The sequence below is a fragment of the Notothenia rossii genome (genome assembly GCF_949606895.1).
Source record: "Notothenia rossii genome assembly, chromosome: 9".
In the NCBI taxonomy this organism is placed as follows: Eukaryota; Metazoa; Chordata; class Actinopteri; order Perciformes; family Nototheniidae; genus Notothenia; species Notothenia rossii.
Genome location: NC_136907.1, coordinates 71875131 through 71901893, shown reverse-complemented (window position 1 = coordinate 71901893; position 26763 = coordinate 71875131). Strand labels below are relative to the sequence as shown.

Here is a 26763-nt window from a genome sequence, read left to right as displayed (position 1 = left end):
TTTCAGGTTCAACGGTTTCCTTTGAACTCGAGTAAAACATGACAATGCAAAATTAAAACAAGAGTTTTTAATTGGTACATTTTGAAGCAGGATAGGCAAATTCAATTTAAAACAAAAATATAGCCTTGATTCTGTTTTAGATTATCATTAAGTAAAACCAACAACATGACATCATCGTTCTTTAGAAACACATGTTTTACCAGAAATTAAAATGATGTTTATCAGTGTTTTAAATAAACCTAAACATGCATTGATTCATGAAGTTTTCCTCAGAAGGAGAAACAGAAATGTGGCGACCACCGTAACTATAGGCAACCGAGTGATGTTGCCGAGGTAAATCTGTAGAAGTGGCTCAGAGAGTCGGGCCGTTTCTCAATGTCGAGTAAACCTGCTGCTGCAGAGCCACTATTTCAAGTATACTACGCCATCGAGTGGCGCCGAATGCTGGGCATTTAAACAGCCCTTCGGCGCCACTCGATGGCGTAGTGGAAATAGTGGCTCTGCAGCAGGTTTACTCGACATTGAGAAACGCCCACGGTATGGCTTCTTGTGGAGCATTGATTATAACGCTGCAGGTGAACTTTTAAAAAGGTCAGTTCACTCAAATGATTACCAGAAACATATATCTCTCCTTCCTCTAACTGCACTATGTCTTCTGGTCACTCTTTATGAATCTAACCAGGAGAAAGATGCTCTAATAAAACCACTTACTAGTTACTACATGTTAGATTTTTTTTAATCCACCTTGACAGTAAATCTAGGATCTGTCACGTGGTTGTTTTTACATTGTTTTGTCCATGTGACCTTAAAGTTGAGATTGTAAATTCACTATTTTCCTTGAAAATTATTTTGTTGGTTTTTTTTTGTGTTGCAATTTCCAAATTCAAAACAAACAACTTACATTTTTTTTTGTTTTACTCGATCTTCATGGTTTATGGGTGGGTAAGTAAGAGGATGGGAATCCTTCCTCTAATCTGAGTGAACTGGCTCCTTTAAAACAACGGAGATGCATAGTTGGTCAAAGTTGTGCTTCACCTTGTAAATGAATAGTTGGACATTTTGATCAGATGAACGACACTCATCATCTCACTGCCAGAAGCAAAAAAGCATATTTCCTAAAATGTCAAAACTATCAATTCAACTAAAAATATGTGGAGAATAAGATCATCCAACTATGTTTACTAAAAGATTAACAATGGATGTCTATCTTTGTGGATGATTAAAGATCAGCTCAGTTTGTACTGTGGAGTGTAAACAAGACAAATATAAATCTAACGCACCCAAAGCCACTGAAAGGTCAGTGTGCAGTTTAGAGGTTCCAGTGAGAGAACTAAGAAGGTGCCGAAGAGGGAGTGTGCTCTTTATATTAGTTAAATAAATGTTACCTTGTTTTGCTCCTTTAACACATAGGAGAGACTCTGCATCTGCCAGTGTCCTCGCGCTGAAAGCAAGATACATTGTGTTGGGAGACAGAGTGGAGACAGAGCCGGATAGTTGGGATTTATTTAATGGGTTTTGTAAGACTTACTAATTAATAGCAAGTGTAACTACAGTAGATGGCGGTTGGTAAAGAAGCATTGCTCTGTGTGTGTGTCTGTCTATCTCTGTGTGTCTGTGTGTGTGTCTGAGTGTGAATGATATTATCTTTCCCACTTTACGACAGGAAACTGAAGCCAATGGAGTCTGGCGGCAAAATAAATCTAAATATAGCATTTAACCTTAAATTGTCTTTTCTACGTGACTATAACGTGTTTAGCTGCTCCCCTGTCCACTGCAGTGCCTTGCTAAGCATCGTTACTCTTCCTCCTGTCAGTTTCCCATAACTTGAACATACCAGTCGCCATCTACTGAGTGCACATACCTCATAAAACCCACTACAGAAAATCCAGTCCCTCTGTGTTTTTGTAACAGGTTTGGCAGCTAAAGAGCACATTTCAAATATGCAGGATTTTACAGCAACAGTGATTACTTTGGTGTTAGTGCATAGTTGCAGTTCTCTATACCAGAGCTGTAGTAACAGGAATATATACACATTCTTCGATATATTATATTAACTTAAGTCATGTCAGCAGGATCAGGATCACACTGAGCCCCTCAGCAGACTAATCTGGACCCCTAATTTCTCCCATGATGCATCACAAGCCTATATCTGGAGTTTAATCTGTGAGAATCAGCAGCAATGAAACAAAGCAGGGGAACAACAAGTGCTTTTTGTCCATCAGCGAGCGTCACACTGACCTCGCGTAAACCGTCGCCTCCTCTGAAGCGCAGGCGGAGCTCTCCTGTCTCGCAAAGGTGCAAAAGTGTTTTCTAAATTCAGAGACCCGTGTAGCTCCGAGTCGCCTCTGAAGAGCAGACCGTCCTCATCACTTCCTGAACTCCATCCTCCTCCGAGTGTTTCTGATTGAGTGCCTTTAATCTGCAAACAGAGGAATTATCAGTCGGGTGAATAAATGCATTTAAACACAGAATTGTTCACTTCTTGTCAGGTTCAGATCAACACTACTCTCATATGCTATGGTGGTAACATCATGTCATCCAACTCTAAGAAAAAGACCATTTCCTTCTACCTTTATCTTGTGAATCGTGAATCGTCCTTAACTCGCAGCAGCATCTAAACGAGAACCTGGGAGATAAAGAGTGACATGTTTTTATTCAACCTTAGCTTCGTCTATTGAGATTCCAATGCTGCAGAACCGTATATCAAAACGCTACCTGTGACGAGTCGATCACCAGCCATCGCTCGGTGCTCGACTGCATGTCCTGTCCGCTCAGGGGCTCCCGCAGCCGGACCTTCACCTCGACTCGCCCTCCTGTCGGCTTACGACCGTCCATCACCTGGAAACAGAGACACCAAGGTTTAACCGAGTGACATTTCTCAGTGAGAGAACATCTCGGGTAGCTCGTACATCTCTTTAGCTCCATGGTGTTTCTCTCACCTCTACGATCTCCCTGATTTCACTCTGACTCTCCAGTTTCTCCAGCTTTAGGAGCGCCGTCCCGACCGGCTTGTCGCTCCGTAAGAAGCCTCTGAAACGACAGGGAGCATCAGGTCACTGCCTCCCTGCAGGGTGGGGGAGGGGGGGGAGCCTCTCTGACTCACCCTTTGTGCAGCAGCTCCAGTTTGAGGCCTTTAGTCGTCACCAGCCTCCTGAAGCCGCGGTGGTTCCTGTTTATGGACAGCGTGAAGCTCTGCTTGTATTCTGGTTTCAAACAGACCAAGAGATGAAGCCTTTACATAACAAATATTATAGACACATAAACCTGCTGTTCACATGATCTGAATTCCTAATTATTTAAAAATAAACTTCTCTATGTAAACAAAATCTATAAGGTGACTCAACATCAACTAACGATGTGTTGTAATGTAAATGTCCCGTCCGTGGGACTCCAAGGTATTCTGATTGTTTTATTTTCACATACAGTTTGTGAAACCTCCACTAACTATAACACATAATAAATAAATATAGCTCATTTTCAATTAATGGAAATAATTATAAAATGATATTCATTAAAAATAACGTATTTAGACGGATACAAAAATGTATATCTTACTAAACATTATTGAAGCTAAAGATTGTATTTTGAGATTGGAACTGTATAAATATAATCAAACAAAATAGAAATATATTTTTCTTTTAAAGGTAGGGTAGGTAAGAATGGAGAAACCAGCTCGAGTGCGCTAGAATTTGAAAATACACAGCCGAAAAAATCTGCCCCTTCCTTCAGACTTCCTTACAGAGCCCCTCCTCCAACACACACATGACCAATGAGGGCACGAGATAAGTTTGTGCACGGATGGAAGGCTGACAGGCAGGTAGGCCATCCAGTTATTTTAGCCGGGCCGGCTCAGATGATTGGTCGTACTTTTTACAGCGCCACGGCTTCCACAGTTTTTTTTATGTATTTATTGTCAAAGCGTTTAATATATTCATTGCTATCGGGATGTTAAGAGAATTCCATGGAAGTGTTTCTGAATTGAATTACCTACCCCACCTTTAAGTAAAGTAAAGAAGTTATTAAATAAATGAAGTAAACGAAAAAAAACAATCCTTTTTTTATAATTTGGAAATAAGGAGATCACTCGTACAGTCCTAAAGCATAAATGTAGCCCCTCAGAAAGACTTTAAATAAGGTATTTTGTTTCTACACACGGCCCTGTCGGTACCATAGATATATACACACACTTCTGGGAGGAACTACACTCACACAGATCCTGAGTCTCACCTGGAGAGTTAGTGTTCTTGATGACGGCTGTTCTGTGTTTCTGCGACTGCTCCTGGTGAACAAAACAGAAACAGAAGACTTAGAGGAGAAAAGTCTCACGTCTAGATCTCAGCAGCCTGTGGTGACGGCGAGCATTAAAGCGAGACGTCAGAGTGTCTCACCGCGCTGGGGTACGGGAAGTCAAACTTAATGAAGGCGTCCAGGTCGTTGGGCTGGATCCCTGCAGGGGAGACAGGAAAGAACTTTCCTTTTATTTTGGTTTATTACAAAAGGTCATAATGAATTAAACATGTTCAAATATGTTTGAATGGTATCTAAGAACAAGAACAAGAACAAATCCAACATAGCCAAGACAACAATTGTAGAAATAAGTGTTCACCTATTGGGCGATTTTAAGTCAGATTTTTGCCTTCATTTGGATCTAACCCACAGCAGAGCCAGAAAAGAAAAGGGTAAGGCTTTGAAAATTGAATTCAAGATGTAAAATATCACTTCTTTGTTTTCATAACTTTTTGTCCAGGGTTCGCAGATAACATGTGGACATGCTGCCCTCTATGTAAGGACCCTAACCCGGGGAGGCTGTGGCTCAGTGGATAGTGCGCTGAACTTTGAATCAGGAGGTAGCAAGTTGGAGTCCCACTGCAGTCAGCATGTCGTTGTGTCCCTGAGACACTTCACCCCAAAGTGCTCCTGTGGGGATTGCCCCCAGTATTGAGTACCGTAATTTTCGGACTATAAGCCACGCCTTTTTTCCCATTTTTCGACGCTGCGGTTTATATAACGGTGCGGCTAATCTATGGATGTTTACAGCTAACGGCCACCACCTTTAACTCTATGGGCTCTATGGCCGGTCCGCGGACCCCCACCTTTAAGCGGCGGGCTCCAGCAGGAAAAGCTGGAGGCCGGAAAAGAGTGAGACAGGTAGCGCGCAAAAGTAAAAGTGGAACCGAGAGTGGTACGAGAGACAGAACGAGAGCAAGACAGACAGACATTACGAGAGCGAGACAGTTTGTCCCCGTACCACTGGTTGAAAACCACTGCTGTAGATCACTGCCGGTACGTGCGCTGGGAGCGCACCGTTTAAGTTTGAAAGTTGAAAAGTTTGTGTGTCTGAAACGCTATGTGATACAGTACAGTTTACACAGTACATGTTCTGTAGCTACTATTGCACTAAATGCTAACACTTGAATACGTTATGCAAATATGCAACTTGTTTGTTGAAATGTTAATAAATGGGAGCTTCCTCAAACAGCCATCTCTTTCCCGACAATCCCCTCTGTGCACGAACCCTTACATATGGTAATGAAACATTAAAACACCTGCGGCTTGTAGTCCAGTGCGGCTTATAGTCCGAAAATTACGGTATATAAGTCGCTTTGGATAGAAGCGTCTAACATGTGATGTAACGACTGAAAGGTGAAGACTTTAGTTTTTACCACTAGGAGCAGGAAGATTCATCCCTTTGACGATCACCACCACCATGTCAGTGCTGCTCAGCTCTGGGAAGATCCTGAAAAGGGATTTATTGCTTCAATAAGTAAAACAAAAACTGTCTGACTAAATGACACAGATGTTCAATATATCAAACACAAGACAACCGTCAATTTCATGTTTTTTGTGAGTGGAGGATTGATCCGTTCACTCTGAACCTTTGATAAATGAAGGAGGGGTCCTCACCTGACCGTGTGAAAGGACCTCTCCTCAAAGTGATGTTTGGGAGGAGGCAGACCTTTGGACTGAGCCAGCTTCAACACCTCCAGGCTCTTCTTACAGCTGTCCGCCATCTTCTCAAACCTGGAGCGCACACAGGAGGGGGAGGAGGAGGAGGAGGAGGAGGAGGAGGAGGAGGAGGAGGAGAAGGAAGAGGAAGAGGAAGAGGAAGAGGAGGAGACATTGTGAGACATTAACTGACAGTTTATAGACTGAATAATTCAAACATTGAATCCAAACTTAGTCCAGAATTATAACAGCTTTAGGAGTTTGTATGTAAACTGTTGAGACACGGGAAACTCACTTTGTTGTTTCGGTGACGTTCCCCAGGTGTGTGAACTGCTTGGAGTGAGTCATACATTTCTAAAACAAAAAAGGAACAATAAAGTTAGACAGCTCAAGGAAACTGGGAATTCAAAAATATATAATATGACAATTTATTCAACTTCAACAAGAGCTCTGGTTACAAATGTTAATATCAACAAAGAATTGAAGAATGGAAACAGTCTGCAGTTTCACCTCGTACTGCTCTTTGAGGATCTTGGCCAGCTGTGTGTAGAGCTGCTCTGCTTTCTCTGAGGTCTGCACGTCGCTGTGATGAACCAGGATGAAGTCCTCGTCTTCATCACCGGGGGGCGACGGCACCTACAGCACAGAGAGGACAGAGAGCACACCTCAGATATATGGTGTTTGGATTTTGAGGAAAAGCAGCACTTCTAATACCCCACATCTCCACTTTGGTCTTATTTAGTTATAATGGTACAGAAGTATTCCGTGTGAGGGATACAAGTGATGGTGATATGTTTTAAAACGCACTTCTGGATAGTTAAAAACATATTTTCAGAGTTATTTTTAAACTATTTGTCTTTTTGTATTACTGTTTACTTGCACTATTTTTTCTCTGTGTATCTGTGTTTTGTGTTGCTCTGTTGGAGAAGCTGTGACACAAGATTTTCCTCGACATAACTACACTGTAGCTATGTTCGTATGACTAAATAAAGAACCTCGAACCTTGAGATACAAACAAAAGACATATTGAGAGTGAAATGAACGCTACAGTGACGTGGAAAACACAGTGCAGTGTTTCCAGCTCTCCTCCAATCAGAGTAGCTCCCACTAGCCGTAGAAGTCACATGTTCATTTGCATATAGTTGAAAACATCGTGCATCCGTTTGAATAAAGCATTATGTTGTGTCACACGCTAGAATTAGCTTACAGTTGGTTTCTGAAATAAAACCAGCTCAATAAATGAAGATCATTTAAATTATTCAAACTAATTTATTTTAGGTTTTTAGTTATTGTGTGAGATTTGGAACAAAGAAGCATAAACAAGGTACGAGTAAGTCAACAAAGTAACCACAGTCAGAAATGTAAATGTCCGTGTAGTCACCGTGCTGATGTCCACCGTCCGCCCGCTGCGAGCCGCCTCGATCAGCGGCTCCAGGCTCTTGGCCGTGCGCAGGAACGTCTTGGCCTGATCCATGTCGCTCTTCTGCTTGGCCTGCAGAGCCGCCCTCATGTACTGCTTCTTCCTGCCCTCCAGGAACTCCGCTGGACGACACAGACACACAGAAAACACTGACGATAAGCAACGACAGGTGGATGTGTGCAGAGGTGCTCCAGTTATGGTGTTCTCAATGCAAATAAGGGCAGGATGGTGTTGGCAGCAGTCCAGCGTAACAACACGGGACTTGTCTGCAGACACAGACACTAGTGGTTCATAAGTGAAGATTTAGAGCAGGGTCCAAACTTTTCTCACCGAGGGCCCGTACTTGCCAACCTTGAGACCCCAGAAATCGGGAGAATTTCAAAATGCAAAATGGGGGGGGGGGGGGGGGGGGATGCTAGTGGATCGCCGGAGTTGTTAGATTAACATTAACATGCTGATTGTAGTTCTAAGTGCACTGCCTTGCGGCCTGTAGCACCGTCCTTGATGGAGCATATGTGTGGGCAGGAAAGGATTGAGCAGAGAGTAGAGTAGTTGTTGATTCTTGTTCTGTTTTCTGTGACTATCTGCCTCACCCTCTCAGACGTTCAGTTGCGCGCGCTACTAAAGAGACGTGTTACCATGGAAACCAAACAATGGTGTAGCTGTATTAAAGTCAGAGTGGAAACAGTCCTGAGTAAATCAGATTTTGTCAGAAATCGGGAGAAATATGACCCCGGGAGGAAACCGGGAGAGGGCAATGAAATCGGGAGTCTCCCGCGAAAATCGGGAGGGTTGACAAGTATGCGAGGGCCACATACAGAAAAACATACGAAGGTCTGGGCCGCTCACTAGAGGGGGGGTATATCGCCTCATAAGTTCAGTTATAAGTTAGAAAAATCAACCAAATGTAGGTCAATGATGCGTGAGTGTTTAGCTCATCCCTTCAAACAGACGCCTCAGATTGATGATAATTAGGGGAAATATGAAGGGTCTATTTCAAACTGGTTATGTAATTAAGTTATTGGGCGTTTTTCTTATCAACTAAGAAAATGTTTCCAACTTTAATTGACTGAATGTATTTGAAAAGTGTTCTTATTAACACATCAATACTACTGTGTAATGTATTTTAAGAAGTATAATACAAGACAAGCACAAGTTTTATTCCATTATACTTTTTTTATTTGCTGAGGGCCGATTCAAAATGGTCCGCGGGCCGCATTTGGCCCCCGGGCTGTAGTTTGGACACCTCTGAGTTAGAGGGTATGAGTTTATATAAGATAAGATAAGAGGTACTTTATTGATCCCAAATTGTGAAGTGTTTGCATCGCAGCAGCAGCATCAAAAACAAAACAAGGCACATAAGTAGAAATGAAAGAGTAGAAATAAACAATACTAGAAATGAATCTCAAAATAGAATTAAAACAGCATTAAAAAGTAAAACATGTACAGTAGACTGAAGATAGAACATCTATACATTCTGATAAGAAAACACTATAGAAGAGCTTTAGAGACCATTTTAAAGCAGGATCTTATTCACATTAAATGTGTTCAATTAAATATAAATGTGAAATGTACAGTGTGTCGAGCTATCCAAAAACATATCCCTTAAAGTCCTACTTATTGATCCTTTAAGATATTCCATCTACTGACAGATAATGACCTTTATGAAGCTGGAAACAGATCAGATTTGGGATTCTAGTTAATCATAGAAGCTGCAGGTTCATTCTCTTTCCATCAACTCATCCAATCGACTAATTGTTGCAGCTCGAATGAAACATTTTTTATGTATTTCTGATTGTTTCTTTCTCTTGGTTTGTTGGAATATTATTAGCTTATTCTTTATCAAAATGTCCAAACTCAAGCTAGAATAAGATCAGGGTTCATACACTCTTTCACCAATGATTTTCAATGACTTCTCCAGGACCTTTGCCTCATTTTCCATGACCAAAGAAATGACTCTTTCTCAGCGGTACCACTGAAACGTTTTTATTTTAACATGGAACAGGAAAATAAGCTCTGCATATGAAACATGTTGTGCCGATCTAAAAGTAATCCAATGGTAGGCTACTAGCTCCAACAGACTAAAGCCACTAGAGGGCGTGATTGTAAAAATCTCTCACCAGTTAAATGCCATTTTACTATACGATACAGTATTTATTATCATTATAGTATTACTATTTCGGCAGTTAGATAAAATATAAATTATATTTGATGCAACTTTGGTTACATTTCCATGACTTTTCCAAAACTTTGGGGAAAATATTGTTTTCCAAAACTTTTCCAGGGCCTGGAATTAGCATTTTGAATTTCCATGACTTTTCCAGTTTTTCAATGACTGTAAGAACCCTGTAAGATAGTGAACTAGGACCAACCCAACGTTGGATACCTAGAATATCTCTCATGTTTTTAATCCTCAAAGTTATGAAATGCTTCCCAAGAGGCGGATCTGTGTTTCCCTTCGGGGACTGACCTGTCGCTGAGAGTCCCTCCCCGGCGGCTGGTCCTTCGGGGGAAGTCGGAGTCTTCCTGCGTTCCTGCGCTGCGGCGGGGACGTCCAACATCAGCTTCTTCGGGTGTTCTGCACGCTTAGTCTGCAACAAACAGAACACTCCATCAACAATGTGTCCACGAACTCTTACACAGAGATTATAATGAGCTACAGATAACCCACCTCCTCTTCCTTCTCCCCTTCTTCATCTTCATCAGCTAATTCAGTCGCATCAGTGGAGGCTATTTTATCAGCTGCATCCAGAGCAGCGATTAACCCCTGATCTGCTCCCGCTGCCTTCTGACCCGGGATGGGAGGGAAACCTGAGAGATAAGAGATCATACTTATTACAGATCATTAAACATTAGATCTAGTCTTTTGGTCAAGTTCAAACACCTGTCGTACAGCTAACTGGCAGCTTTTAGAGTGGTTCAGTTCACAGTAACAACAGAACTGCAATGACTCCTCTGTATTTGCGGGTCCCATTGCCATTGTTGTTATTGTTATTGTTATTATTATCATCATGCGTCACTTTCCACCTTCTTCTCCAGTAGTACTCAGTAGGACTTTCTTTTCTTTTCTTTTCCTTATACATCTGATGTTTTGGTGTTGTTTTGTTTCTTTCCGTTAACCGTTAAGTTAAGTTAAGTTAAGTTAAGTTAAGTTAAGTTAAGTTAAGTTAAGTTAAGTTAAGTTAAGTTAAGTTAAGTTAAGTTAAGTTAAGTTAAGTTAAGTTAAGTTAAGTTAAGTTAAGTTAAGTTAAGTTTTTTTTGTGTTTCTCTTAGTATCCTAAGATACTGTTATGTTTGGCTGTGAAAAAAAAAAAATATATATTATTATGAAGGGCAGACCATCTATTTGTATTTATTTGTTTTTTTTAGAAAGGGGCAGGTCACATAAGATTCTATTCTTCTCCCTGCTCCTTTTCGCTCAATGGTGTTTTGGTAGTCATGTTTTGTGGCAATTATTGTATATTTGGTTTTGCGTACCATGAGCGGGACGAATAAAAATGAAATGAAATGAAACTGGAGATGAAATCAATTTGACAGATCAAAATATAACTTGGAAATGACACAAAAACAAAACAACTCTCACCAGGAGGAACCGGCAGCTCCTCAAAGTTGACCGCTTTCCCTGCTTTGTGAGATCTGATGGCACTCTGGTATTGCTGCGGGAAGAGAGAGAGAGAAAAGCTTTGTTACCGCAAATTGCTACAAGTATAGAAGGGCCATTACTGCTTTGACGTCCATTTTCTGGTATTAAACGTCTTCACGGCTTTTCTTAAATCAAACCCACGATTATCTTTGTATGTCGTTAAGATACTTCGTAGTAAACGTTTAGCATGTAAGAAGTTAAAGGTGTAAAGCTAGCTACAGAGGTCAGCAGTGTCTCCTCGTACCTTGGCGATGCGGTCGTGCATTCGGGCCTTGCGGTCGTCACCGGCTGCTTTGGCCTGATTGGACGCCTCTGAGTACTTGGCTCGTCTCTGCTCTAAAGCCTCCAGCACGTCTTTGGGAGCCGATGGGGGGGCAGCGGCTGAGGAGCAACAACAGAGAAGAAACTGTTTCTCAAGATGTGTTTCTGTTGGTTTTAAGAATTGAACACTAAAGCCATGGTTTAAGGTTTAAGGGGAATGCTCACTGACTCACAACCGCAATGTTAACGTGCCACCATCTTAGCTTAGCATATTAGCATTCAACGGTTTTATTTTCATACAAGCTACAGTGTACAGATGGCAATGAAAATCTTCTGACCTGAGCTCCTCCAACAATCCAACATATAGAATAAAATATAAAATAAAAAGTAGTGCAACAAGTCTATATACATGTAAATAGAATATGATAATACAAGAACAGAATATGAAATTAAATCATGTAAATTAAATACGTTTTTTCCATTTGCCAAGTAGCAGAGAACACAAAGTGCAGCTGCAGGCTAATGCCTCACAAAGAAGTGCATTTTCTCCTATTTCGTTAAACATCAGGCGAGGGCTGCTCAATTAATTGTATTTTAATCGCAATTACGATTTTGGCTTGCAACGATTACGAAAACAACGTAATCGAAATAAAACGATTTAAAAAAAAAAAAAAATGTTTTATTGGTTTTTCAGTTGAATTATAAAGTTCATGGTAATCAACTGTTAAAAACAAACTTTTCAACATTTGTTTCTTCAATAAATGGATGTTTTCAAAGTAAATGGATAATCGTTTTTAATAATCGTGATATCAATTATTGACCCAAATAATCGAGCAGCCCTACATCAAGCTCACATTTACTGGTTCATATGAAATGTTGTTAAGAGAAACAAGGGATGTTTGTAAACGGAGCTGCATTACTGGTATTCCCACCTGGAGCGGATGTAACTGGTTGGGCGACTTCTATGTTTTGCCCGGAGGAAGATTTCTTGACGGGGGCAGACACCCCCCCTGCGGCTGAAACACAAACACTGAAGATGAATATCAACACTCAGAAGCACACACTGCAGGCTTCTTTTTACAATATTGTTCTTAATAAAAACAAGTCTAGCAAATATTGTATTTACTGATCTATATTTCCTTCCTGGAAGATCCTTGTCACTTCTTTTGGATTTCAAGAACTAGGTATTCTCGTGCCTTTTTCCTTTAGAATGATATACCACGTCTGTGTTTACCCTTAGATGCATAAGTGGGTCTTTTTTGACCCGGTGAGGTGGTTTTCTTGAAGTATCTTTGTAATTGCATTTTTTTATCATTTCATATTCCAGCTATTCCTTAAAAAACATGTTTTGGATATCATGCCATTCACATTTTAAATTTGATACATTTTAAGAAATTGTAGTTTTTGTATTTCTACCCCAAGCTTCCATAAGTGGGTCAAAAATGACCCGCATGCATTTTCTATGGGAACCTTTGATTCTTATCACCTGTTGCTGTCAGGAATACATTCACTGTGGACCACACAGACTACATCACAAGTGACACCTCTCCGGAAGATTATTGTACACAGCAAGATCTGATACCTGTCAGTATCATAATAATACATTATATTTTTATAGGGCTTTTCAAGGACTCAAAATCGCTTTACAATATAAGGGAAGGTTAGGGTGGGGGGTATAGGACTATCAAACTTGATCAACTGGCATGGATTGATGAGGGGGGGGGGGAGGGGGGGCTTTGAGTAGACAAGAGGAGAAGAGACGAGTTTTGAAAAGGGACTGGAATACTGTGAGGGTCTCAGAATAGTGGAGATCTTTGCATCAACATGTTCAAAACGTTTTTTCCAAAATGTCAAAAAAAAAATCAAAAATTATATAGAGATTGAAAAATTAAATATAGCATATTTCTAGTGTGAACCAAAATATAATACTAAATATTATACAAGTGAGTTTTCTTAACCAAAATGACAAAAATGGCATAAAAACACATATTATTCTAATACGGGTCCTTTTTGATCCACTTATGGAAGAGTGTGGGGTCCAGTCACTCTAAGGGCATCGAAGGGTTAAAAACAGTTTGCAGCCATAGTTAGTGTTTTTCATTTCCAAACATGTTGCTCTTGTTATATAATATAATATAATAAATCATAGTAATATAGCGATCATATTTCACCGCCACAATTACGGTTTATTTTTCTTCTTCCTCAATGATTTTTTAAATATGTATTTTCACTTTTTGATGTGTTTCTTTTTAATGTAACTATGTCTCAAAGTATCAAAGAAACCAAATCATTACACCTATTCTAAAACCGTTGTAACTTTTGTTTGTGCTTATTTATCCCTCTTGAAGCCTCAGTTTATTAAAAGACATGTATAAGTTAGGTTTGCTTGGTTGTGTGCTGCACTCTTATGTTCCTCACCCTGATCTGGGGACGGAGGGAGCTCACTGAGATCGACCGCTTGTCCTTTCTCCAACGCCTCGATCATCACATCAAACCTCTGCACAGAAACAACACAACAAACTAAAACTGTGTCAAACATAAAGACAGTTCTGTCTCCTCCCAAATTGTTGGCATGTTTCACATTCTCCAGAGGAATCCTTTAGTCAGAATATGCAGCGACAGGCTCAGACAAGAGACTGCACACATAGCTAGCAGTTTTCATATTTAAACTTCATTTGTCTTATTTGGTGAAGTTTGATATTGATATATTAAAATAAAGCATTAAGAGACATACAAACATCTTAATTGGTTTAATTTCATGACTAATGTGAGGTATATGAACTCAGACAAGATGTTGAGATAAACTATAAGATCTTAATTAGAAACAACGTTCTTCAGCATTAACCACAAATGCAGCGCCTGCTACATTCCTACAGCAGAAACTTGCTCTCATAAACCTTGTCTGAATGTTTGTTTCTAGTTGTAGCAGGAACGAGTCTTTATATAGCATTTAGCTTATAGGGATATACATATAAGGACATCACAGACAAAATCAAGGAAATTACCTACTCCATCAAAATCGCAGTTCAGCAAATATATGTGTATTTAATCATAAGGAAAAGACAATAGAGATTAATCTTGCTGTATGTTGTCAAGGATGTTATCACATTGATTGCCTGAATACGTTTGTAAAAAGCACTGAGCATAATTTTATTTGGCTCTTAATATAAAATACGTATGTTGTTTTAATCCAAAAAAAAAAAAATATCCTCCAGATTCTATAAGGAAGTTGTCCGGTTACACATTATCCCATTAGTTACCTATTGAGCACATTTCACCAATAAATTGTATTCACTGAGGAAGAAATGCTGCCACGCAACAGAGAAACCTGTTTTTAGGAGTCAAATGTATTCAAAACGATGCAGATAGAAATCTGTGAACAGGCTGTCCGCTGTCATGTCCATTCGCTCACCTTGCCGGCCTTGAGGTGAAGTCTTGCTTGCTCCACATCTCCCTGCTTCTTGGCTCTCAGAGCTGCCATCTTGTATTCTTTCTGCCTCTCCAGAAGCAGCGTCTTGGTCGCCTCGTTCGCTGTGAATTCACCGGGAAAGAAATGCAGAACAATTACGACAATGAAAGACACGCATTCATCGAGGAGAGGAGAGAGAAGCTTCCAATGTGATGTGTGCAAAGAGTGATGAAATTCAGAGGCGGAAATTAAACTAAACTTCATATTTTTTAAATAAAGTTACTTAGGCTAATTAACCAATATTTGAATAACGTAACCTTTAAATCCTCTCAAATTTAGCACAACAAAATATTTTTCCTCTGATAACCTGTTTATTTTGCAAACCTTTAAGGTGATGAGTTTTCAAAATGTCATGTATTTCTGTTCTTTTCAACACTGTCATTGCATCCTGTCACTTCTGCAATGATCCTTTTCAAATCTGAATGTGACAACCCCTTAAAAATGCACTTTAGTTACTATCTGCTTTCTGGAGACACCAATAGTTTCACTTTTACTCTGTTGCGCTGGTCTTAGGGAACTGGAGTGTTTTTGCAAGGAGGCTCATTTGCATAGAAGGGGCCACTTTGGAGCATTTAACCTCATTTGCTAAAAGCACAGGAGCACTGGGATACTTCCTGCTTTGCAGCACAGATTGTCTGCATTTCACCTGATGCCATTTTGTCTTATTTGTGCAGGTTGAGCTGCCGAAAAAGCTGGACAATCTGTTTGTGAATGTTCTCAGTTGTGCTTTGATCGAAGTGGAGCATTGAGGGAAAAGGGCTAGTGTCACCCTTAGCATTGTTTTAATTGTAAGCTAAGATATTTGACTCTTTGATTCTCTAATCCCCAATATACTAACGGGTATATCTTTGTGTAATCACACGGACCATCAGAAAGACTGCTCTGAGCTCGGTCTGCAGGCTCCTCTGGAGAGGGGACGCTGCTCAGAGGCAGGGAGGAGGACGACTGCTCCTCTTCACTCGGGGTGATGATCTCCGGTACAGCAGGCGGTGGAGTCGTGACCTCCGACCCCCCCTCCTGATCTGAGGGACAGGGTTCAGGAGGCGAGGGGACGGGGGGAGGGGGGCGACGGGCAGCAGGAGGAGGAGGGGCGGCACTCGGCGCTCCACTGGCGACCGGAGGAGGGATCTCTGCCTCGTTCACTGGTTTCCCTTTTTTAACGGCAGCGACCATCGACTGCAGCGTCTGTAGAGAACATCACCATCAGTATCATCTGGACTGTAATGCATTATGGGTAATGTGTCACTACACCACAGTAATTCAAGGCACAAATTGCCAACAAAGAAATTAGTAAACTTCTTAAATCATGGGTTTTGAGAAGTGACTTCAAAGATGACAAACAGCACGATGTCTTTGAGCTAAACTATACCATCCTACAAATCTGTAGCTGTTCAATCAATGTTTATTTATACAGCCCAATATCACAAATGTTACATTTGTCTCAGTGGACTTCACAGCTTGTACAGAATATCAGTATGACAATACGACACCCTCTGTCCTTAGACCCTCACATCGTACAAGGAAACACTGTTGGGCATGTTTAGTGCAGCTCAGTATACAGAAAAGGCCTTTATTGAGTACAAATAAACTGCTTTTATTTGTACTCTTGAATATGAAGAAAAAGCTTCAGTTTGGATATGAATAGATGAACTATTTACAAAAAATACATCAAAAACAAGGATTCTACAGAACACTATGCAGCAGCGAAAAATAAAAAATACATGAAATGATCCTGTTTGTTATTATATTGAATAATGGGATTTAGCTGACATTCTCGAGTATTTTAACAAAGATATTATCTGGTGTGAAGTAAAAAATATTGGTACCACAAAAAATGAAGCAAAGCACCCTTTAGGCTAATGACTTTATTCATCGTTAATTAATCATTTGAAATATGACTTTAACTCAGACTGAAAACGTTGCTGTAATCCTGCACCATGAGCATGATTCTATCTATAGATATATATATATATATATATATATATATATATATATATATATCTAAACCTTACATCAGGCCGTATTTTGACTCACCTTCAGACCTCGATCGAATCTCCTGGCTTTGGAGGTCTCCTCTGCAGTTTTAGCGTTCTGTAGAGCCGTCCTGTACATGACGACTCTCTCCTCCAGGGTGTGTTGGAGGCTGCCGGGGGCCGCAGAGGAAACCTTTACTTCCTGCTTCAACACAACAACAGAGAAGAAGTGTCAACATTGTCTGAAAACAGCTGGTTAATATTCTACACTATGGGTAATTCTCTTGTTTTAGTGTTGTGTAAGTATTTGAAGTAGACTGAAACACAGGTGTCAGGATGTTTGTTTAAAGGAATGTAGATTTACCAGAAAGAGTAGAACAAATCTCAAGTGCATCTATTCTACCAGCCATGTTATTAAGTAAACAACTGTTGTTTAGAGACATCTATACTAAGATAATACAGGGGGATTAAAGATGATTAGGCAGCTAAGAATGTAAAACAGCAAATACATTTTCCTTTTCTTGTTACCAGTAGCTGACATATTGGCATGTGGGTGCAGGTGTGCCAGAGATCAAACGGTGAATCGAACCTGCGTCAGTGACTCTGGTGTTCCGGCTTGAGGAGATTCAGCAGTGGCAGAAGATTTGGAGGAAAGGGTTGCAGCCTCCTCAGCTTCCTCCTCACCCACCACTTCCTGCAGCTCTGCCTGATGAGGAGAAGAAGAAGAAAGCAACTGATCAACATCCAAAGACAAGATTTGTGCACGCAAGTCAAACTTCTGGGTTTCATGTATTTGCAAAGTGTTGAGAAGTAACTAAGTGACATCATTTCTATGTTTCCTTTTTATGGTGCTTTATACCTCTACATCTTAGAGGGAAGTATTGCACGTTTTACTTCAGTATATATATTTAGAACTTTTAGTTACTTTGTAAATTCAGAAAAATACAAAACAATGTAAAAATATAAAGTTTTAGCCACTAAAGTACCAGTTAAAATTCAAATATCACAATTAATTTGAGGTGCCTTTCATGTGACTGAAGTTGCTAAATCAATAAAAAAAATGCAAAGTAATCAGATAATTCAGTATGTGTTAGAAAACTGACCCTTTTACTTTGATTTTGCAAATACAAGGCAGCGTTGTGCTACTTGTTTCAACATGGGGTACCTATTTAAGACCAATAAATAGTTCAATTGTGTACAAACCATTTCAAACCATGTGGCTGATGGATAAAAGATCACACACAGATCCTCTTAAGGGAAGAGATATAAATACACAAAACAAACCAACCAATAAATCTTCATCGTCCTCCAAGTTGCTGTCATCTTCATCGTCATCGAGATCGCGCATACACTCGTCAGCCATCTTTGCGATGTCTTCCATGGGCAGCGCACCTACGACACAAACATCATGCCATTTAGTCTGGGTTTGTATTCGAGATCAACAACATGTACTACTTGGCAATATAGTAATATATATATATAAATATCAATCATTTCTATCTATAAGTAGAAAAACATGTTTTCCAATATCATAAACACGCAGAACATTTCTTGGTTGAGTTATTGTAGGAAGGATTTCAGAAACTCGGAAGTACCATAACATACGTTTTAGTGAAAAGCATAAAAACAAAGAATGTTTGGCAGCAGCCGAGTACAAAAAAACTCGTATTGTACATCCAATACTTCTTCTTATTATACCAAGAAAGAAACTTAAAAGGAGCAGATAATAGTCTTTTGATTCACATGGGGGAAAAGGTGTTTGAGGAAGGGCCTTTTGCATATCAACATGACACACTGCACAAAGAGGGATCCAAAGGTAAATAAGCTCCATGTTTGGGTGTAACCAAAGCTGTAGCCTGACAGTTTCTGAACAAATCTTAGACGTATGCAGTGATTTGGACGTCTGTCAACATGCTCTGGTCACATATTGTATGAAGTGCAGTCTAACTGTGAATTAGGGTATGTACTGTACATGTCAGCTGATACATAAAAATGAAATGGAGGTACAGAAATGCTGAAGATGTTGGGTGTCATCATCCTAAAGTTCATGAGATCCTATCAGTATCTTACTTGATGAATGCAATATCAACATCAGCCTAAAAAAAAACATTACTGATCAGGCTATATCTCTGACTCCTCAAATGGGGACAACACAACTTCACATACAAGTGAAAAGCTCATCAGACCCTACAGATATTGATCCATCATCATGACAAATAACACTCACTCTTCCCCTTCTGCTTGGCTCTCCCTCCAGCAGCAGCTTTATTCCCAGTGATAGCAGCCAGTTCTGCCTCTAAATCCGGGTCTTCCAGATTCCCCTCCATACCCATCATCTCCTCAGAGTCCAGGTCTACAAACAGACCCATCTGAAACCAGAGAGTATAAGATCAACTTCACCCGCTATCATCAAGACAAAGAATTACATAAACATCCTGATCAGTGTTGTTGTTGTTGTTGTTGTTGTTGTTGTTGTTACCTGCTTGGCTGCAGCGGCGCCTTGGCCTCTGGGCTGCGGAGCTCTCTTCTTTTTAGCAAACATGTTGTTGTTGTGGCTGGATGTTTAACAAGCCCTTAAGCGACACTCCAGAGATCTAAGCTACAAACACAAACACGTTTAAATGATATGTTTCCTGTTGTGTAGTGTCATGTGTGTGGTTGCAGTAGTTAAAGTCATGTGAGCGGTTGTCAGGTGGCTCCCAGGCAGTGAGTGGTAACCCAACTGACGGTTAGCTTAGCTAGCTGTTAGCTAACCGTGATTCTCGCCTCTAACTCTTAAAGTTTGTTTACGAGAAAGAAGGCGACTGTTAGTGTCACTGTCAGCAAACATTAAAGAGAGTTTTATCCAGCACTCGGAGCGTGAGTGTCTTTACCTGCTAGTTCAGCACTTCATCAGGTATTTCTCAGAGGAACAGTTTCATTTCTGTGGTTTGACATGATAATTTGAGTGCGCATGCGCAGAGCGAGGGAGCGTCCAGCGCTAATTTTAAAGGGGCAGCCCTCAGTTCTGTCTGCCAGGCGGCCCTGAGTGACCCCCCCATTCACAAAAGACTTGGTGTGAAAATGTTTAAAAATAATAAAGTTCCGTGATTTACTGATAATGATATAATTTATTTTATGGATAACTTGGATGCAATCATTTTGGTAAATGTACTGTTTTTCTCCAATTGTGTTGTTGCATTATTATATTTGTTGAATCCACATCCATTTGTGTATTCATCATCTGTTTTGTTTATTTCTTTTGTGCCAAATATACAACAAAAAAAAACAAAAAAAACCTGACTCCCATTGAGTTCAAGTTGATAATAATTGTGGAAACATGTCTGATTTAATTTAAGCACATTTTATAATACGTCCCTTATTCTGCAATTATGGTGCCTAATTTCCTTATTTTATCTTTCATGAAACAGACCTGTAACATCATTGTGTCAGAAAAATGTAATAAACTATAAGAGTTAAATAAAATACTGACTATTCTCAGATACGTGGCTTTATTATTATAACTAGTTATTTGATTTTTCCCGTCAGAATTATTGGGATTGTGCCTCCAACTATTTTTGAATCATCTGCTTAAGCCCTTTTTCCACAGTCAGTTGATGCTGCCAGCTAACCAAGGCAGGCAGATCTGCCAAATATTTGTTTTTGTGATACATTTTTGTCTTTTCAGAAATAATACTAGGAATGAAAACTACTTCTGCTAAAACAAACCAACTGTATATCTAGATAGACATTGAGTCCAACAATTGGTGTTTCATCTTTCTAAATCTTTTGAACTATCTGGCCTAATTTCACAAACAGATGAGAAATAAAAACGACTAAAGATAAAGAAACATTTATTCACTCCATGATAGCAAACAGAAAAGGACATCTTAATACTTAACAAGCTTCATTATACCAATCCAGTACAGAAGTTTTAGGAAAAAATTATAATGATAGAAAGTTTAAGCCTGGCGTTTAGTGCAAGAATAATCTGGATTTGGTTTAGGGTTATATTTATAGGAATGAAAGTGCTTAACGTGAAAATGTGTTCATGAAAAGTTGCAGCCTAGCATGGAGCGTTGTTACTAATCCCATTGGTTGCTGCTGAGCAGTTTGGGATAAGACGTGCCGATGCATTGCCCGTTCCGATAGACGATGAGCTCCAGCAGGTACTCGTCCACCTTCACCTCCACAGACGTCCTCTTCTCCGTGGACATGAGGAAGATGATGGTGAAGAGAGCAAACTCAAACTCTGGACTGACGCCGATGAAGACGCCGCCGATGGGCTTCACCAAACCTTTCCAACTGAACTGCAGATTCAGGACGTGATCGTCCTCATCCGGCTGAAAAACAATGAAGTTCATTAAGAAATACATTTCAGTTCAGTTCAAGGGGGTATTGGACTTGTGGCAGAGCACGATCAACAGAGAACATCAAATGTTTTCAAGTAATTAAAGTGTTTTCGTTGGGTGAGTAATGAAAATTTGCTTCAAACTAATGTATTTGTAAAAGGTGCATGTGTTAACATTTGGCTTTTATGCAAATGAAGCATTGGAATTGGAAAAAATGAAAAAAAACATATTGAAGGAACACAGTACCTCTGACCTGAAGGGAGAAGATACAATCCCTCAGAGTCTTAGCGATAAAAGATGTCTGACAGGTCTTTCTGTATCTTAATCATATCATGTATCTTCTTACTGTGTTCTTGTTTGCTCTGGCTTTGTAGCCCTTGTAGTCCAGATGGTCGTGTTTCTCTTGCAGGTAGAACTGGACCCAGTTGTGCAGACCCAAGATCTCCCGGCCGAACTTGGTTTCTCCCACAAACACATGTTCAAATCCACAGGAATCCTTACTATAATGAAAACAAAAAAAGTCAAATATGGTTTTGTTAAGTCTCCATGTATCTGAGATCATGTTTAAATGTATGTCCTTATCTACTGGGTTTGTTTTCCTGCAAAGCTGAAGCATAAATAGGTAACACCAGTGCTGGAATTTACTGCATTTACTGAAGTACTTAAGTCTTTTTTCCCGCCACTAAGAACTTTTACTCCACTAATATTCAGAAGGGATGTTGCACATTTACTTCATCACATTCATCTGACAGCTTGAGTAACTTACGATACTTGCATAAAAACATAGAAAGACTTTCTAATATGTGATTTATACTACCAGAAGGCTGAAGAATTGCTGAGCTTTTGTTTTAAAAAATAAAGATTTGTCCACAATGAGTCCAATGTTTAATACTTTAAGTACATTTTCCTGATAACACTTACTTTTACTGCAATAACTTTTTGTAGTGGAGTATTTCTACATTGAGATTTGAGTACTTTTATTTTAGTTATAAATATCTACATAATGGGAAAACAGTCTTTGACTCTTCTCAAAGATGCAGTAAACATGTCATTATTGTAACATGTGTCTCCCCATGATGTTACTGTGAAACTCACCCTCCGCTCCTGTCCCTGTGGTACAGTCTGAACCAGATGTCATACAGCTGTCTCTTGAACTGATTGCAGTCTGACGGGGACTGTCCTTTGTTGGACAGATATCCGTGAGCAAACTGTAAAGAAAAACAAACAATAAAAACATGTTTCAAGCTTTCAAAATAGATCACAGAAATGTAACTAAGACACATTTCAGCTTTTTTATTTGACCTTTTTTACCTAATACAAAAACATAGTTTGGATTATTTAAAGTAAGCTGTAGCTGATACTGTGGTGGGTGCATATTTAGTTTCTTTAAAATTGCCATCCGCATGCTTAAAGCCTTCAGTGTTTCCTCACAAATGTATTATCAGAATAGTAGGAAAACCTTTTGCCAAAAAACAAACAACCCGGAGTTAAAAAAACGGACTGATTTTGCTTTTAACTAAATAAATGTGTCACACAGTGAAAAGCATTTAACTGGTCATTAAGCAACAGATTGAAAAAGTATTTGCACAAATCCAGGATAAAAGAAGGCACCAAGACATACAAAGGGGAAATTCATTATTTGATCAGAGGTTTATAGAGTGCAAACTTCATGTTACCCTTTTCCTAAAAAAACGAAATAATACTTAGATGGATAGACATTGACAGCGGACAGCACCTTCATGACAGCGGTCTCCATCATGGCGTCGATAAACACCCTGTTCTCTTTCAGCTCCTCTGAAGTCACTTCCTCTTCTACGCCTGTGGGTGTCTCATAATTGTCCAGCAGCTTGACGAAATCTGCATAAAAAAAGACACATGCTTGTGACAAAATTGGAGGTGGCAAAAGAGTAATGGAAAAACAGGAAGTGCTACTTACGTAAATATGTCTCGATACTCTTGAGTTTGTCTTCGTTGACGTAAGTGAAGAGAGGAGCTCTGGCCCTGTCCGTGGCGTATTTACTGCCTCGAGTCACATAGCCTGCCTTCCCCTGAAGAAAACACAGAGAGATGTTAACACTGTCTCAGTTTGCTTTTGGGGACACTTCACTGTGACTCCATGTCTAGTTGGGGTTTGCATTTATTGCATGTATCTCTGACTGCATGTTTTGCATTGCAGATAAGTGAATATATGGTATTTGCAAGCAAGAAGAATAGATAAATAACATGAATTGTTATGACAGGTATTTCATCAGGAGAAAATAAATGAAATAAATACATTAAATATTAAATATATTTCTGGTTTCATCTGTGTGTGGTGACTAAAGAACAAGATTAAGCCTTGCATGTAAAATAATTCAATGTACTACACTGTAAAATATTACCATGATTTCACAATATTTAGCTGTAATATTTTACAATAAATTACTGTTTTACCACTTTACTGTCTTTACCTGTAATGTTCACAATATAATACTGTAATTTTGAATTTCACAGTGAAATCAATGCAGGCACAGTTAATTACTGTGAATGTACAGGATAAATTATTACGAGGATTTCACAACATGTTACTGTATTATTTCATAGTAAAATACTGTATTCAGACCATCCTCTGTTATAACACAACAAATTAAGTGATTTTCTGGCTTTTATCGCTCTTGCTTGACTTTAAATAATAATGTCTTTCTTTGGTGCAGGTTTCACTTGAATTGAAAGGATTCACCGCTGCATGTGCCTTAAAAGAAACGATGCAACATATACATCTATGTAAAATGTAAATTGTTGTCTTGTTTTCAGGTGCTTCCTGGGCCTTAATCCTGAGACGGGCTCGAAAGAAAAAAAAGAGGCATGGCAATTTAAACCCCCATGTCAGCACATTCTTCAGAACAATTATTGACTTAGAGTGGTGCACCTGGCCTGCCCCTGGCTCCGCCTCTGCCCAGGTGTTACAAATTCTACTCAGCCATGTTATATAAAGAGAAGCTGGAGGAGAAGGAGGTCTCGCCTGTCCTAACGCCAGGAGACAATCTCCTTAGAATACCTCTTTGCCATTTTGAGCTGTAGGCCATATTTTTGCAGATGTGTTTGTGTTTGTCACGGCTTTATTTTGTTTTCCATAGGGTTTATATTTGATTTCTGGTTAGGGAGGGGAGCTTTGGGCCCTACGGTCCGTGGTGTGGCTGGCTCGGGTTCCCTCCTTCTGTTTTTTCCTTTTGGCCACTCCTCCAGACCTCTTTTTGTTTCCCGTTTCGCTTGTTTGAGCAAACGGACGATTATCAATAAATGCTCGTTACCAAGTACCGGTTATTGCATGTATCCTTTCATGTTGCGAGTCTCAGCACGAGCCACTACAGCGGAGTAGAAGTTGGGGCCGTAACAACATGTCCAAGACACTGTGAAATATACTTTGCACTTCAATGGAGTAATACAAAGTTAAAATGGGCATTTTCTTTGTTTTTCTTTGTTGATTGAGCTGATTGAATTGTGTAGTTATGGTCAAATCCCAGTTAACTAGTCAAATTAGCAATATATTATCGTATTGTTTACATTTTTATATTTACAGTAAATTACTGGCTACTGTGTTGCATTACTTCTACAGTAATAGTGTGAAAATACAGGTAATTACTGTAATTTATGTACAGCAAGGTACCATAATACCACAGCTCTGTACTGCTATATCACAGAAATTCCATGGGCATGGCAACTGTAAAGTCACAGTATTTAGCTGTACTTTTATTCTAATTTACTGTAAAATACCTACAGTCAATTACTGTGAAATCCATGCAAATAGTAGCCAGTAATTTTACAGCCAAACATTTTACAGTGTAGATAACACCTGTGCAATAATATGTAATAATACATTATTGGTATTAACCTAAAAATGTATGTATGGTAATGTTTCATGTTTTTCTCATTCTATAATAATACACAAATTATATAAAAAAATAAATACAATGAAATATATATAATTGCATATTTAATAAATATAAATAAATAGACTCTTTGTGCCCACCTGGATTAATACCGTTTTATATTTGTTTTTAATTTTTTATATTCAGAAAAACAGGCTTAATTTCTTTGTATAATTCTGGATAAAGGCAGAGATGGGATCTGACCTGGAGGGAGATGATGTAGTCCGTGCCCGGCCGGAGACGGTTTGTGTCGAGGATCCAGAGCTGGTTCAGCACCTCTGTGAGCTCCCGGTCCGCCCGTTGACTAGGGGAAAACACCAATAAAACAGCAAATTATAGCTAAATGAAAATGGAAAAACTGTTGACCAAAATGTGAACATGATGTACGCATAATGAAGCTGAATCTGAAATAAAAACTAGGTTAAAAAAAAACACACCAAATTAAATAGAGAAGTAGACTAAACAGAAAAGGCACAATAGAATCAGATTATTTACAGCATGAACACACACACATTTTAAAATCACATCAGAATACTAAAAGTTACATAATTTTCAAAATACACATCCTGTAACAGTTTTTAGGATTTAGCAGCCATGTATATGGTTTTAACGGCATATATATATGTTGCACATATAGCACATATTGCACATAGTTGGATGGTATTTAACAGCAGCAAGTTACACAATTTACAAAATACACATCTTTTTTTAAGGATTTAGCAGCCAGGTATATTACACAGTTATTAACGGCATATATATATATATATATATATATATATATATATATATATATTGCACATAGTTGGTTTAAATAAATGGTTTTGAGTTGGTTACACACCTTTTTTAGTATCATGTTAACTTCTGTTATCTGAAGGATTTCATCAACACAATCACATGATGATAAGGTTTGTAAACAACACTACTCGATTGTTTCACTGCTGAATGACTCAGTGGTCGTAAACACAGGACCTCTTTAATCTCGTACTTCCTGAGGAAAACTCTAATAAATCCCACATGCAGCAGCAGCAGCACACTTCCCCTTTGTTGATGTCTCAACGTTTATGAAAGGCTGCATGTTGAAACATAGCAAAGAGGTCAGTCAAGGATATAACGAATATTTCACAAAGTCAACTAAAGGTTATTAAACACCACTAAAGTGTTTAGCATTTTGGAAACTGCAAATCTGTCTTGCAAAGGAAACGTTTAAAAACACTCGACCACTGGCTGAAGTTTCACCAGTTATTAGCTGATGAGAACAAACATGCAAACAACATGAAAAACCTCTAAAATACAAATTATTCTCTTGTATTTCTTTAAGACGTTTTGTTTGTTACCCAAAAAAAACTTACTTCCTTGCCATTTTCTCCGTTCAGTGCCAGGATGTAATGTAACAGTCCTGACAAGTTCCTCTTCATGCACACAGTTATCTGAGATAATTATCATGACGTTACTAAGGGTTTCAGGGACCAGCCCATTAAATAAACGCCCACGTTCCCTCCCTTTTCTCATTAAAAGAACGGTAGTCATCTTCTGGTAATGCATTAAAATAGAGTATCCGTTTCAATTGTTTTCTTTCTTAAACCAGTTAACAGCTAAGCGACTCTAATGCTTTTTAGGTTTATTTTTAACATTACAACATTAACATTAATGTAATGCAATGTAACAAAACCGCCAGGTAGACGCCCCAAAATCCCTTTATTATCTTCGTGACTGTTCATGTTTTGAGAGATAGGCTTGTTTGAGACGAGCTGCGGCTCGCCTCGAAAGTAGACGAGAATAGCCGGTCGCAGCCGGAGGAGGTCTCAAAAAGCT

The 26763-nt window shown here is 39.2% G+C and overlaps 2 protein-coding genes across 3 annotated transcripts; both read right to left on the bottom strand.

Annotated features, from left to right (window-relative positions):
• Positions 1–47: 47 nt before the first annotated feature.
• Positions 48–19863, bottom strand: cc2d1b (coiled-coil and C2 domain containing 1B). Of its 2 annotated transcripts, none has more exons than XM_079648938.1 (26): positions 19586–19863; positions 19192–19311; positions 18940–19081; positions 18001–18104; positions 17302–17418; positions 16774–16917; positions 15606–15924; positions 14683–14801; positions 13689–13767; positions 12203–12286; positions 11254–11390; positions 10950–11022; positions 10038–10177; positions 9837–9957; positions 7328–7488; positions 6457–6582; positions 6242–6300; positions 5905–6021; positions 5664–5737; positions 4389–4447; positions 4228–4279; positions 3104–3203; positions 2940–3030; positions 2716–2838; positions 2571–2626; positions 48–2419 (listed from the first exon to the last, which is right to left on the bottom strand). In XM_079648938.1, the coding sequence occupies exons 2-25, from the start codon at positions 19252–19254 to the stop codon at positions 2615–2617; spliced, it is 2616 nt and encodes an 871-aa protein (XP_079505064.1). In that variant the 5' UTR covers positions 19255–19311; positions 19586–19863; the 3' UTR covers positions 48–2419; positions 2571–2614. The 2 variants fall into 2 exon arrangements, with proteins under 2 accessions (XP_079505064.1, XP_079505065.1); XM_079648939.1 differs by having other exon boundaries at positions 16774–16914; positions 19586–19861.
• A 665-nt stretch (positions 19864–20528) lies between these two features.
• Positions 20529–26459, bottom strand: LOC307018613 (uridylate-specific endoribonuclease C). The gene is made up of 7 exons (XM_079648940.1): positions 26301–26459; positions 25156–25255; positions 22980–23091; positions 22779–22900; positions 22139–22251; positions 21390–21543; positions 20529–21034 (listed from the first exon to the last, which is right to left on the bottom strand). Exons 1-7 carry the CDS (start codon positions 26309–26311, stop codon positions 20777–20779), a joined length of 870 nt encoding a protein of 289 aa, XP_079505066.1. The 5' UTR covers positions 26312–26459; the 3' UTR covers positions 20529–20776.
• Positions 26460–26763: the final 304 nt, after the last annotated feature.

What these genes read in the sequence shown, in the direction of transcription:
- cc2d1b (XM_079648938.1), bottom strand. Translation starts at nt 19,254, where the DNA reads ATGTTTGCTAAAAAGAAGAGAGCTCCGCAGCCCAGAGGCCAAGGCGCC. An exon ending in AGGTCCTTTCACACGGTCAG is followed by an intron (nt 5,738 to 5,904) that starts GTGAGGACCCCT and finishes ATCCCTTTTCAG; the next exon opens with GATCTTCCCAGAGCTGAGCA. An exon ending in CAAGAACACTAACTCTCCAG is followed by an intron (nt 3,204 to 4,227) that starts GTGAGACTCAGG and finishes GTTTGAAACCAG; the next exon opens with AATACAAGCAGAGCTTCACG.
- LOC307018613 (XM_079648940.1), bottom strand. An exon ending in TGGAGACCGCTGTCATGAAG is followed by an intron (nt 22,252 to 22,778) that starts GTGCTGTCCGCT and finishes TTTTCTTTACAG; the next exon opens with TTTGCTCACGGATATCTGTC. An exon ending in CCAGAGCAAACAAGAACACA is followed by an intron (nt 21,035 to 21,389) that starts GTAAGAAGATAC and finishes ATTGTTTTTCAG; the next exon opens with CCGGATGAGGACGATCACGT.